The 14,385-nt window shown below is 40.8% G+C and overlaps 2 protein-coding genes across 4 annotated transcripts; one reads left to right on the top strand and one right to left on the bottom strand.

The window, feature by feature from the left end:
* The first annotated feature begins 33 nt into the window (after positions 1-33).
* Positions 34-14,239, top strand: LOC117568743 (unconventional myosin IC). Of its 3 annotated transcripts, none has more exons than XM_034249565.2 (7): positions 34-443; positions 10,613-10,742; positions 10,802-10,917; positions 10,981-11,443; positions 11,506-13,769; positions 13,831-13,930; positions 13,998-14,239. In XM_034249565.2, exons 2-7 carry the CDS (start codon positions 10,617-10,619, stop codon positions 14,010-14,012), a joined length of 3,084 nt encoding a protein of 1,027 aa, XP_034105456.1. In that variant the 5' UTR covers positions 34-443; positions 10,613-10,616; the 3' UTR covers positions 14,013-14,239. The 3 variants fall into 3 exon arrangements, with proteins under 3 accessions (XP_034105456.1, XP_034105457.1, XP_034105455.1); XM_034249566.2 differs by lacking the exon at positions 34-443 and adding an exon at positions 2,566-2,685; XM_034249564.2 differs by lacking the exon at positions 34-443 and adding an exon at positions 9,129-9,225.
* Positions 4,474-5,744, bottom strand: LOC117571775 (adhesive plaque matrix protein). Its single transcript, XM_052003615.1, has 2 exons — positions 5,349-5,744; positions 4,474-5,276 (listed from the first exon to the last, which is right to left on the bottom strand). The coding sequence occupies exons 1-2, from the start codon at positions 5,401-5,403 to the stop codon at positions 4,474-4,476; spliced, it is 858 nt and encodes a 285-aa protein (XP_051859575.1). The 5' UTR covers positions 5,404-5,744.
* Positions 14,240-14,385: the final 146 nt, after the last annotated feature.

The raw sequence follows: 14,385 nt of genomic DNA, 5'->3' as shown, positions 1-14,385 counted from the left end.
GCAAAATGTGGCGGCAATTGGACTGCGGCGTTTCAGTTAGGTTTTAACTTTTGCAAGGTGCGCTTGCTTACTGCTGCTCGCCGGGGCTGTGCTTGAATATCAAACATATTTATTACTACCATTGGCACATTTAAATTGTGTGGCCCGCTCAAGAACTTTTTCGGTTTGTTTCCTCAATTTTGAATGCTGAGCGCGTGCCAAAAGCCAAAACCAAATACGAGCAACAACAACAACAACAAGCACGTTACAAGTGTCGCGACCGCAAAAAGCAACAAGTGCTGTGCACGCGCGTGTGTGTGTGTTTCTTATTCGATTTGAACGTTTTGTAACTTTTGTTACCGCCGCTTCTGCTGACAGCGGCGGGTCAAGCTAACGGTAGACGATCAAAAAAAAAAAATATCGAAAAGAAATTCAAACAACCACTAAAACAACTACTGCAGACAGTGAGTGAAATTATTGTACTATCTATGTGTTAGGTTGTATGTACTTGCTTTCCATTCCATCGAACGTGCAGACGTTGAAATACATGTGTTTTTAATGAGGTCCCCAACTTCTAATCGTGCGAAGCGACATCGCCACCATCGATGACTGTCATCGTTAATTGACCATTACGGATACGACACACAAGACAGCAGAAGAAATGTGTGGACGGGAAGACGAGAGACTAATCAAGAGCAGCTTTTATTTTTGCATATGAATAGCGGCTGCTGTATGATAGATAGAAATTGTGTGGCATCCTGTGTTGCATGCGGCGAAGAAGACACCTACCTACCTAAAAAACGAAAAAAAAAAATGTATAAAATATAAAGCAATATGTTGCGATGTTGGTTGCTTAAGGCAAAAAAGCTGCTCTGCCGGTTTGCCCAGGTCGCGATCCGTCTCTTCGCTCGCTCTTCTGCTGTGTGTGCGAGACTTTCTTTCCTTTGCACACAATTTGAACTTGGACACCACCAAAGACAACGACAACGACAGCAAATCTGGTTTATGTTGATGTGCGTCTGTCTAATAAAGCGGCATTTACTGCTACGCGCTGCCTGTGGCATGCCACACAGCTGACGCCGCCGTTTCTGCTGCTCGCTCACCTTAACCTCGAGCTCAGCAAACGTAACGTTTTGCTTTTAAGCAGCTCTTTCGCTTCCTGCACACTTCCTTTTGACTACACACACACACATCCATATTAATTTTGCTTATTTTCACTAGCGCGCATCTCCTCTCCCTCTCCCACTTTTATTGTTTACGCAGTTTTATAGCAGGAACAAACACAAACAAAGCTGGGTCAACTTGGTTGTGTATGTGTGTATTGGTGTGAGTTTGCATTTGCAGTCATATAACAATGACCGCCATATTGCATTTGTATCGAATATCGAATTCGAATATCAGATTCATTTTCAATTTCAACTTCAATAGTGTATTGCTCTATTGATTTGACCCATTTTCAATTGCGACAAGACGCTAAGCCGCTTAGCTGCAACCGATCGTCAAACAACCTTGCTTCCCATTCCTCCACTCCCCCACTCCATTTGGCACCCTTCTTTTAGTGCTTGCCAAATTGAAGCACAACTGTGCACACATCATTTTGTAGCCTGCAGAGCGTTAACTTCAATGTCATTGCCTCACACTCGCACTCACACTAACACTCACACTCAAATAAAAGAAGACAGTGGGCAAAAAGCTTCTAATGGAAATGATGTAATACGCCTTGTGCATTGAAATCCGAACAATGAAAATTTCAAGTCTTGTTATAAATAGAAGAACTAAGCCCTCCAAATTGCACGCATTTTAGTTTGCTTAATTGCGATAATGAGACATTGTTTAGTTATTATCGTTGTTGCTTTGTTGGTCAGGTGCACCAACCAACAACATTCTCCAATTCTTCTGTTTCTTTCATTTATCAGTGCGCTTGATTCCACCGATTTGTTGTGTTTTATAACAACACAAAAATTAGGCAAGCACTTATCGCAATCGTTATCAATCGATGACTGGATTTTTCAACTAAAATATTAGTGATAACTTTGTGTCTATTTGCCGATATACAATAGAATATTCATATATACAGGGTGTTCTTTAAAGAAGAATTGCATTATAGCATTCACACTTAGCAAATATCAAATATCAACATATCTTTTCGATAAGATAATGTATGGGACTGTCCATTGAATGACTCAAACTTTGTTAGATATCAACGTGATCGTGAACGAGGTCATCACGACCATTGAAATACCCTCTACTTAATGGAAATTGAAAGTAAGTCTGACGAAATCAACTAATCCTAACTAAAAACTATAAAAATGATTTTTAATTACGTAGTTGGCTTTACAATAATACTACATATGTGCCATAAGCTACTCTAGTTATTTTTTTTATGGGGTCTCATGTTATGGATGACAATAAAAAACCGCAGTTATCATGAAGTTTGATAGGCTGTGAAAGGTGTTGAGCTACCACGTAGCAAGCAACATTTCAATTTCTTTGGGTAATGGAACCATTGTCGATCCATTGTTGAAACGGCAGTTGGTTAAGCGAGAACGTGTCTTGTTGGGGATTAAGACTCCAAAGTATAGCAAAGTGTCAACTCAGGGATTTTCGCAGAAGCACAAAAAACGAGAGTCTCAAAAAATTGACACTGTCGCAATAAAAACACCAAGAACAAAACAAACATCTGGTTTTGTGGCACATTCAATTAAGGTAAACGCGAGACTGTTTAAAGTTTCTTAAACAGTTTTTTTTTCTTCGTTTTTTTTTTTTTTTGCAATTGAAATTTCATTTTATTTGATCTGTCAACTAAAACGGCTCAAGTTGTATTTGAAAATCATTTGTTCAATGTAGTTGTTTCTTGTTTTTTTTCTTCATCTTCTCTTTGCCTCTCCGTTGATCCAAAAACTTGCTATGCGTCAGACGATCACTGGACAATGTCTGAGTCAGCGGCCCGAGATTATTCCCCGATATATTGTTTACTCTTTTTTTTCTCTACTCGTTTGGCATCGTAATCAAATGAAGGCATGCGGTTGTTTTTTTTATTTATTTATTTTTTTTTTTTGATTCAAGAGCCCAAAAAGTTGACGATCATTACGAGCGAACCGATTCAACGATCGTCGCGTCCATTGACTTGATATATTATTGGAATACCGGAGGGCATACCGGCTTTACCTCATCGTCTTTGCATTATTATCTTTTGCCATATGCCCAAGTCGAGGATCGGTTCACACAGTTGCAAAATGAGTAAATAACTCCGACGATTTGTTTTATATAATATACCATACACATTTTTCATATCCAAGTGTTTTGCCGGCTCTTGCGTCAGTCTTGAGTTTGGAGAACGGAGCGCATGTTGCAAAATGTGTATATTTAATTTACTGTTGATAAATCCAGACTTTAGGATCTTTCGAGATGCAGTCAGGCTTGTGTACTTTCGAATTTCTTAAGACTAAACAAGCTTGAAGATTTGTTTAACGCATATTCTTTTCGTTTCGCTTTGTTTAGCGCTATTGTATTTGTTTTATGATTCAGCAGATGACGAACTTTAAAGTTGGCTGAAGATCAGTTTGAATTTATAAAGCGGTGAAGAAATTTTGAAACTTTCTTACAATCTAATTTATATTTGTTTAATAATGTTTGTTCTACGAGTTCTAAAGCGAATTTCTACACAAGGACAACTTACTTGATTCTTATTATTCCGATAAGATTCGTATATTATATGAATGAATTGAAATGAATTCTAAGCCCCTTTTATATATAAATTTCGCAAAGTACTCGAGGCATTTAATTCATTAACATGCACAATATTATCAAAGCTGACTCAGCAACTGGGGATACTTTGCTGAAATTATTTATGGTTATTTGCCTTTGGGGATTCTTTGCTAGAGTTCTTGGCATTTACCGCGACCTTTTTCTGTTTGTGAATTTAATTAGTTTTGTAGTTATTTACATATGATAAATTTATACCAATTCATATGAAAAATATTACAATAGGTGCATATTGTTACATTATCTTTTTGTGAAGAAAAATGTCCCTTAAAACTTAATTATAAAAAACTGTTCATTACTTTTGGACAACCGTAAGACACATAATATTGCCTCAAGCTTCTCTAAAATTGAGTTTTTAATGGAATGAAATATAGTTATATATATACCAGCATTATTACCAATTATAAAACTAATGAAGATTAATAAGCTGGGCTAATTATCAAAATGAAAAGGGTTTTGATTTCGATTTTGACTTTCGACATTGCGGAATTTCCCATGTAGTATTTTTTAAGGTATTTAGGATCGCTAATCAATCGATTTATATTTAGCATATAGTATGTTGTAGATATTTAGTATCTTGTAGATATTAAAGTTCCCTTAACAATCGATTTAAATACCACACTATACTTCCAATTCAATTCAAGAAAAGAAACAAGATATGTGTTTTATGATATTGATTTATTTATCGTTGAATTAGTCAAATGATTGATGAAATGGACGAGGAGTGATTTAAACCCTGGCCACATTGAGCAGCTGATAGAGGGGCAAGACATCGCCGTTGGACTTGCCAGCCACAAGGTTGCTGGTGGAGGCGAGAACACGTGCCTGATAGCTGCCGGGAATGGAGCGTTGATTGAGCTCGGACTGCATCACAGCAGCAGCGGACGCAGCGGCACTTTCGTCAGTCTCCTCAGTGGCCGAGGAGCGATAGTAGGGATAGTAGGGATAGCCAGGATAACCCGTGTAGCCAGGATAGACAGGGTAGCCAGGATAAGTGGGATAGCCGGAGTAGCTGGGATAGCCGGGATAACGGGTATAGCCGGGATATCCGTTGCCCCAGCCATAGGGCCAGGGGTTATAGGGTGGCACCCAGGGACGTTGCGGTGGCGGTGGTGGAGGCGGTTGCGGATAACTGGGCCAGGGATAGCGCGACGGTGGCGGCGGGGGTGGTGGAACGTACTGACGCGAATGCGAATGCTGGTTCTCCTCTGAAGGATAATAGTAATGGTGTTGATGTTGTACTACCGGTTTCGCTGTGGTCGTCGATGTGGTGGGCGCAAAGTATTTGAAGCCAGCCTTACCGATAGTCTTCAGCAGATGATCTTCAATGCCGCGTGTCGAGGTCAATCCCTCTTCAACCAGCAGCTGTTGTGCCTGTTGCTGTTGTGCCTGTGTCGGCTGCTGTAGTTGTTGTTGCTGTTGTTGCTGCTGCTGTTGCTGTTGTTGCACGGCCTGGACATCGCTGCGTCCCTGCACCAGCGAAGCCTTCTCCTGGAAGGCTGAACCGCTGCTGATCAGCAAGCTGAGCACAACTGCCAAAGAGAACCGAAGAGATTGTTGACACTGCTTTTGGGAACTTTGGGAACTCCTTAAGGTCTACTCACCTAGCCAGAGTGCGTATGCTCTGTGTTCCATGACTGCGAGAGGAATATGCTGCATCTGGGGCAAGTTGTGCTTTTTATACTCAACTCATCACAGCTGCCGAGTGCATTTCGATTATCGATTTTCTATGCAAACGTCCGAATGTTTTTCTCATTAGAATATTTCCCATTTTTCCGCCCCCCACTCAAAATTTGTGCATCCATTTGTGTGCCTTTAGTGGGTTATCTGCTTTCTGCTTTCTCCGTTGTCTTGTTTTAATTCCGTTTCGAACGTTCTTAAGCGTTCTTTTTGGTTTTTAATAGTTAATAAGATCAAAGATTGATTTGCATATAAATGTTGGGCCTTGGGTCTTTTGTCCCCATTCTCAGCCGCGCACCGTCAATTTCCAACTTTATGCACTAAAAGATCTCAATCGATTGACCAGTTATACAGACATCGAGAGAGAGAGAGAGAGAGAGAGAGAGAGAGAGAGAGAGAGAGAGAGAAGAGCGAAGAGAGACACAGATCGAGTTCAATAGCCCTCAATCAAGACTTGTTGAGAAATTGCGTCATTTTGAACCCTTTTCTTTTCTCATTTTTAGATTTTTATTTTGTTATCTTTATAGTACTTTGAGTTCTGTGGCTATTTCTTAACAGGTTTCGGGTTTTTATGTAATTGACCCCCTTCTGGCTGAGTTTTTCCCACTACTTCACGTGGGGGTCAATAAAAAGAGTTATGGGACAGTTTAAAAAGCTCAACGACTCCGACAACATGAAACCTGTTTTGCATAAACATTTAAGGAACATATGACTTTTCGCTGTCGACATCCGAATTAAACGATAATGCGTGTGCAATGCCCACAGAAGGTGTTCTCTCTAAATGCCGATGTCAATGACATTAACAAAACTTTCGCTAAAATCTAAAGCATAACTTCAGGCTACGCTATTAATTGTATTGATAAGTCGAAGTGAAGTGTATTTTACGAGAGAGTAAATAATCATTGATAACGATTGTTGAACTATTTTTACAATCTCTAAATGCAATCTATATTGATTCATGACGCTGTACAGAGGCTTTTTGAAGGACAGTTTTATAGAGTGACTATATGTAAAGTTTCAAACTATTTTCATTCAATATAAGGTTGAATATATTGCTTTCTTTTTTTATGACAGTGTTACAAAGTTTTCGTAAGTAACAAGTATTCTGCTACCTTTTTGTGATCCTTAGATATTTACAGTATTAGAGGAATATTCGAATTAAATGATGTTTAAATTATGTTTACCTAATAAATATCGACGTTAACGGATGAAAACTTAATTTCTTATTATCCGAAAAAAGATTTTTGTAGCATAATTAAAGTCTATTCATTTTCCACTTTAAATAATCTCAGGAAAAACTTCAGATTTATGACAACTACAAAATGTAATCCGCAGATTAAAGAAATGGTCAAACAGTATTCACACATTTATTAATCGAGGAAATACGTGCAATTGAAACTGGTTGCTGTGAATGTATTTTTATCACACTTAATCTTCAAGTCTATCGACGAGATATGGCTGACAACAAACTTAAGATAAGTAATTCCAATTCCAAACACGTCAATTGCGACAAAGTTTATCAGGATCGCGAGAAATTGAGCTGAAGAGTGATGAAGCAAGTTGGAATCAGGTTTTGTTGATGCTACTGAAATTAATCGCCACAGGATTAATAAAAACCTGTTCATGTCTGACACGACAGTTACAAATTGTAATTGGTGGTAAAAAAAAGAGAAGTCGCAGTCTAATTAATAGTACGCTAAAGAAAGAATTGATGAATGGATTTCACCTACTGACACTGATTATGTCCAAAATTAACTAGCGCTATATTTAGTGAGAACGTGCTTCATTGCAGAAATGTGACAAATCGATGGAAACTGTTGAGCATGGCCATGGACAGGGACAGGGACGTGGATGTTGATGTTGATAAATAGTACATAGTATGTGTATTTTAATATAGGAATATGTATGTGAGTGTTGACTGGAACATGTCAATTTGTTGTTTATGCAATTACTTAAACATGCAGTTTGTTTGTCCCCTTTAGATTGCACAGGTGTTGAATTCCCCTTTCATTTCATTTCAGTGACAGCAAAAATATACCTGTTAAAAATTACTTAAAGGGAGTTTTAAATGAATTTATATTATTTTATAAATACTTTGTTATTTAAAAGCTGAAAAATTCAGTTCTTAATTTTGTTCCGTTTGTACGTTTATCTCGACAGCTTAAAGAGTTTTGCCGTTCTAAATTTTGGTGTGCTATTTGCAATAGACTGAACACAAATAAACATGATTATATTGTGACTCAACCTATTTATAAAAATGCATGCTGTCATTGATGTCATATCATTTCTTAGTTGGGTCTTAGTTGCTTTGGTTGGTAATTTGATACATTATTTACTCTATGGTATATTTTGAATGTCATAGTATAACGATGTACCAAATATATGTAGGCTACGGTATATTTTTCTGTATTTTAAATTAGTATATCTTAAGAATTATACTGTTATTATTTTTATTATGATTTTGAATTTAACTATGCATCTACAGTACTGCAAAGTTTAATAAGTAAATCATTTCTTCAGGTAAATGTGATATATTAATTTAGTATATTTTAATACTAATAATACTGTTGTTTTGATTTTGAAGCATCTGCAGAACTGCAAAGCTTAATAAGTAAGCCATTTTTTCAGTAAAAGTGGCTTAAAAGCTTGAAGATTGCCAGACAATTGATCATTAAAGTTTAAAGTCTATAATTCATTGGATTACTTTGGTTTGATTTCTATCTAAGATCCAAAATTGTTACATTTGGATATATATACATATAGTCTTGACTTAAAAAATCTAAAATAAATAATGGTTTCAAGGAATGTATTAGTTAAAATCCTGCTGTCCGTCCGTCTGCCTGTTCAAATGTTTCAATCTTAGCAACTCTAAAAGATAACGACTTAAAACTTAGAATATGAATTATTAAATGCCAAATGCATTATATTTTAATTCAATATTGCACGTTTTATATATTTGTCTTTTCCCATCTAGGGTATTTCATAGTCAAGCACACTCAACTGAAAAGTTTCATGCACGTTCTTTCCCTATATTTCATATCTCATCGAATTAAGCTGTAAAACAAAAGCAACATTGAGCAAATTGAATGTACTACAATACAATATGTACTCAATGACTTACTTAGCAGCCTGATAAGACTGCGCTAAATGGACCGAGTGTGTGGGGAGAAGGTACACAGGGGGGAGGAGGAGAAAGAGAGCAAGTTGCCTCAAGGGCGCATACAGAAGCTGAATCATAGAGATTGGAATTGAGTTGAGTTTCCAGTAGACGCGAAGCTGTTGCAACGCATCGATCGATGTTCGATTCGATCAATTGGAAATTCTTGCAATCCTTTAAAGCAAATCTCGAATCTATACTAAACGTATTACTATAGATGAAACAGCATTATTTATAGACTTTCCCGGTCTGTGTTTGAGTGTGTGTTTTACGGTACAGGCGTTATTCGCGTGAATGCGAACGCAGACACTATCTAATCTGAGGAAAGGGGACTGATTGGGCCATCGGGAATGCTCTCTGTGTGTGCAGCTAAAGCGTTCTTTGATAACGGTCCTAAACAACTAAACAACTGATGGCAATTTTGTAGTATTGATGGTTAAAACACTATTGCCATCGCCGGGATCGCGTTAGTTTGCCAACGCAATCGTTGACGTGCGGATGATGTGTAGCAATTGTTGTTGAAGAACCGAACGAAAGAATTCCTAACAAAGTGTCAAGTGTCAAGAGAGGACAAGAGAGAGAGAGAGAGTGACAACAACTTAAAAGGATAAATAATAAACAAATACACTTCACATCATGGCCAGGTATATACAATATTTGTTTTGTCTTTGCCGGCTGACGATTCCAACTTAGACTCTTGACTGCTCACTTATCTAGACCTAGATAATTGGCCTTGTTCAACTTGGTGGTGTCTTCGGTGAAGTGATTAAGCAACGTCTTTGGTGTCAACTTTGCAGTTTTTAAGTGCTTACATCACGCTCTCTCTCTATTGATAGTAGGGGAATTGTTTCAGCAATTTCCGTTTGCATTTCCTAGCCACACCCAGACTAGAGAAATGAGTACTCCCCTCTACCCACCCATCTAGTTAATCCATTGGAATGGCAAAATAATTAATATACACATTGCGTAATCAACGCATTTGGCAATAGAAAGAGAGAGAGAGACGAACGAGTCTAATAAACCGTAGACCCAATAACTCTGGTCTTTCCTTCAGATATGAAATATATGACATTGATAAGCCTCAAAGCCTCGACACAGTCGTCTCTATATTGCAGCTGGCCCAGCCCACAGATCTATTAATAATGCCCGAATGTGTTTTTGCAGTATCAAAGTCTGCCCAAAAGTATTTTCTCCCAATAGCTCGAACGTGCGCCCAAAAGAATCTCTTTTAGCTCCATTTCCAATTTCAATTGCCTTAACTCATGTGAGTGCAATAAATTCTTGGCTGTCAGTTTTTAGTGGAGGGCCCAAAAAGCCTTAGCCAAATCTTATCAAACTAATACGAAAACTCTTCTGATTGTATTGGCAACCCAGCGACACACAACCTGCAATTCAACCTTTTCCCTAGTGTGATTAGCCAGAAAATTGCTCAAGTGCGAGGGCTGTTCCTAAGTAGCGATGTCTCTACAAGATAAGCGGGGGTAAAACACGTTGAGAGATCTCTAGTGGATTAACATGGAAATTAGTAGTATCGGGTAACTGAGAATTGCGAGTTTCAGGAAATGAAATCGGGTAACAAATGATTAAAATAGGGTTCGATTCTTGTAAACTGCGAAGTGTTTAAATTTCAACGAAAATTTTTAGATAAGTCAATGTTCCTCAGAGGGAAGAATTAAGAATTGTTAAAGATTCCCTACTAAGGAGGAAACGAATCCCGAATTTTGAAGAAGAACTCTTAAAGGTTCACTATAGAGAAAATTGACTCTTCAAATGAAGACTCGAACATTTCGTAGGGATAAGGTATTTCCTGACTAATTTAGGATAAAGTATGTTCTAAAAGTTTAAACCTGTGAGGAAAAATTTCTTGGAACCAATTTTCCATAATACTTAAAGAGTGAAATTATAGGAGGAAAATTGCAAAAGTTTCAAAAGATTTAACAAATTACAATCTTTGACCCTTACTCGACAATCTTAAGGAATTATGTTCTTATCTTGAATTTAACATCGTATTCTATATTTTCTCTTCTTCAGCAAAATGGAGACGGGTTTGCACGAACGCGATCGCGCTGGAGTGCAAGACTTTGTGCTGCTCGAGAACTATCAAAGCGAGGATGCGTTCATTGACAATCTGAAGAAGCGCTTCCAGGAGAACCTCATCTATGTAAGTAAACTGCAATTCTCCCTCACTCTTTCACTCATTCACTTCTCCCCCGTTTGCAGACCTACATTGGCCAGGTGCTCATCTCGGTGAATCCGTACAAGCAGCTGCCCATCTACTCGGATGCGCACATCAAGGAATACCGCAACAAGCACTTCTACGAGATGCCGCCACATGTGTAAGTTCTCTTCGAAAAGTACTCCCATCACAGCTCTAAGCATATGCCTCTAATCTTCATCAGCTTTGCGGTCACCGACAATGCGTTTCGCTCGCTGATCGAGGAGAATCGCGGCCAGTGTGTGCTCATCTCGGGCGAGAGTGGCTCAGGCAAAACGGAAGCCTCCAAGAAGGTGCTGCAATACATTGCCGCCTGCTCCGGCCATCAGACGACCGTCGAGGGCGTGAAGGATAAGTTGCTGAAGAGCAATCCGGTGCTGGAGGCCTTTGGCAATGCCAAGACGAATCGCAACGACAACTCGTCGCGCTTTGGCAAGTACATGGATATTCAGTTCGATTACAAAGGCGCCCCCATTGGCGGCAACATCCTCAACTATCTGTTGGAGAAGTCGCGTGTGGTGGCACAAACCGCTGGCGAGCGCAACTTCCACATCTTCTATCAGCTGCTGGCTGGCGCAGATGCCAATCTGTTGCAGGAACTGCGCCTGGAGAGCGCCCTGGACAGCTACAGTTACCTCAGCGATGGCGTAAGTGAAGCACACTGAATAAACTTCTTCCATTTATTAACTTGCAAATGTTCAATCTACAGCTCAAGGGCAGCGTGGCCAGCATCAATGATGCGGACAACTTCAAGCAGGTGCAGCAGGCATTGAGTGTCATCGACTTCAGTGCCGAGGAGCAGCGTGAGATCTTTGGCATTGTGGCCAGCATCTTGCATCTGGGCAACATTGGCTTCAACGAGGTCGAAGGCAATGCCCAGGTGAACAATCGTGATCTTGTGGTCACCGTCTCCCGTTTGTTGGGCGTCAACGCCAGTGAATTGGGCGCCGCTTTGACGCATCGCACCATCGATGCACGTGGCGATGTGGTTACCTCGCCACTCAACCAAGAGCTCGCCATCTATGCACGCGATGCCTTGGCCAAGGCTGTCTATGATCGCATGTTCTCGTGGCTGGTGCAGCGCTTGAACGTTTCGCTGCAGGCGAAGGAGACGCGTGGGGCACGCAACAATGTCATGGGCATTCTGGACATCTATGGCTTTGAGATCTTTAAGCGCAACAACTTTGAGCAGTTCTGCATCAATTTCTGCAACGAGAAACTGCAGCAGTTGTTCATTGAGCTGACGCTAAAGTCCGAACAGGATGAGTACAGACGTGAGGGCATCGAATGGATTCCCGTTGAGTATTTCGACAACAAGGTGATCTGCAATCTGATCGAGGAGAAGCACAAGGGCATCATTTCCATTTTGGACGAGGAATGCTTGCGTCCCGGCGAGCCCACCGATCGCACTTTCTTGGAAAAACTCACCCAGAAGCTGGCCGAGCATCATCATTATGTGTGCCACGAGAAGGCGCCAATTCATGTGCAAAAGATCATGGGACGCGATGAGTTCCGTCTCGTGCACTATGCCGGCGAGGTGACCTACAGCGTCAATGGTTTCCTCGACAAGAACAACGATCTGTTGTTCCGTGACCTGAAGGAGACGTTGAGCAAGGCGGGCAACACCATTGTGCGCAGCTGTTTCCCCGAGCAGGAACTGCGCAGCAAGAAACGTCCCGAGACGGCGATTTCACAGTTCAAGACATCGCTGAACAATCTGATGGACATCCTGATGTGCAAGGAACCCAGCTATATACGCTGCATCAAACCAAACGAACTGCAATCGCCGGGCATCTTTGATGATCAGCTGGTGCTGCATCAGGTCAAGTATTTGGGTCTGATGGAGAATCTGCGTGTGCGTCGCGCCGGTTTCGCCTACAGACGTAGCTATGAGCTCTTCCTCAACCGGTACAAGTCCCTCAGCAAGAACACGTGGCCTAATTACAAGGGCGCTGGCGGTGCCAAGGCTGCTGTGCAGTTGCTGGTCAAGGATCTGGGCTACGATAACGAACAGTACAGGCTGGGCGAAACGAAGCTCTTTATTCGCTGGCCACGCACACTTTTCGACACCGAGGATGCGTATCAGGCGAAGAAGCACGACATTGCCTCCATCATTCAGGCGCATTGGAAGGGTCTGTTGCAGCGTCGCAAGTATCTGAAGCTGCGCGCTCAGGTCATTGTTCTGCAGAGCTATTGCCGCCGTCGTCTGGCACAGCAGGCGGCCAAGCAGCGTCGCGAGGCTGCGGACAAGATTCGTGCCTTCATCAAGGGCTTTATTACACGCAACGATGCGCCAAATGGTTTCAACGAGGACTTTATTGCGAATGCCAAGCGCATGTGGCTGCTGCGTCTGGCCAAGGAGCTGCCCACGAAGGTGCTCGACAAGAGCTGGCCCTCGGCTCCGGGTCATTGTCAGGAGGCCTCAAGCTATCTGCATCGCCTGCATCGTTTGCACTTGGCACGCATTTATCGCCTCAAGCTGACGCCGCAGCGTAAGCGACAGTTTGAGCTTAAGGTGCTTGCCGAGAAGGTATTCAAGGGCAAGAAGAACAACTATGAGAGCAGCGTGCCCGCCTGGTTCCAGGATGATCGTGTGCCCAAGGAGCATATTCAGCGTGTCAATGACTTTGTTGCCAGCACTTTTGGCAGCGAACAACTCAAGTATCAATCGTCCTGCACGAAATTCGATCGTCACGGCTACAAGGAACGCGAACGCTTCATTCTGCTGAGCAACCAGGCTGTCTATGTGCTGGATGGCAAGAGCTACAAGCAGAAGCATCGCCTGCCACTCGAGAAGATTGACTTTACGCTGACGAACCACAATGATGACCTCATGGTGATTCGGATACCGCTCGATCTGAAAAAGGACAAGGGCGATTTGATTCTAATCATTCCACACGTCATCGAGTTCTGCACCTACATCATTGATACTGTTGGCACTGCCAACATTGTCTCCATCGTGGACAGAGCCTCGTAAGAAGAATTTGGAATGGAGGGTGAAGAGTTGATTTATTAATTGTTTATTGTTTTTCAGGCTGGAACACAATGTTGTCAAGGGCAAGGGCGGAGTCATAGAGCTGACTACGGGCGCGGAGCCCGGAATTGTACGTGATAAGAGTGGCCATCTCGTTGTTGTAAGTTAAATAAGACAATCAGAAACGAATCTATCTATTAATAATTTTCTTTCTAATCCCCCTACAGATTGCTGGTCAATAAGGAATTTAACACAAATAACTAATTAATGGCTTTAAATCAAACGACAATTGTTTTGTTACTATATGCTTGTAATTTATATACTGTATTTTTGTATTTTGTTAATGCAACGAGGCGTGTAATTTTGATTTTATACATTTATGTACCTATTATGTTTCCCTATTAAACGTATACGTATGCAGCTGTTTATATGAATCGTAAATAAATATGAGAGCTTATTATATATATAACTTGGCTATGAGGCATTGTTTAAATGAATGACTACAAGAACCGCCTACAGCGAATTCTCAAAATTGATTTGAATTGCTTAAATTTTGAATTTTCCGCTCTCTCGATAAATAGCATAAATCGATAGCAGCACTTTTGATTTATGCCA

This window comes from Drosophila albomicans, chromosome 3, assembly GCF_009650485.2.
Source record: "Drosophila albomicans strain 15112-1751.03 chromosome 3, ASM965048v2, whole genome shotgun sequence".
NCBI lineage: Eukaryota > Metazoa > Arthropoda > Insecta > Diptera > Drosophilidae > Drosophila > Drosophila albomicans.
Note: the sequence above shows the minus strand (reverse complement) of the source record. Positions and strands in the feature narration are given on the sequence as shown.

Excerpts from the sequence above, each read along its gene's own strand:
- LOC117571775 (XM_052003615.1), bottom strand. The coding sequence starts at position 5,403 with ATGCAGCATATTCCTCTCGCAGTCATGGAACACAGAGCATACGCACTC. Across the intron at positions 5,277-5,348 it reads AGCATACGCACTCTGGCTAG|TTGTGCTCAGCTTGCTGATC; the intron begins GTGAGTAGACCT and ends TCTCTTTGGCAG.
- LOC117568743 (XM_034249564.2), top strand. Across the intron at positions 11,444-11,505 it reads ACAGTTACCTCAGCGATGGC|CTCAAGGGCAGCGTGGCCAG; the intron begins GTAAGTGAAGCA and ends TTCAATCTACAG. Across the intron at positions 13,770-13,830 it reads TCCATCGTGGACAGAGCCTC|GCTGGAACACAATGTTGTCA; the intron begins GTAAGAAGAATT and ends ATTGTTTTTCAG.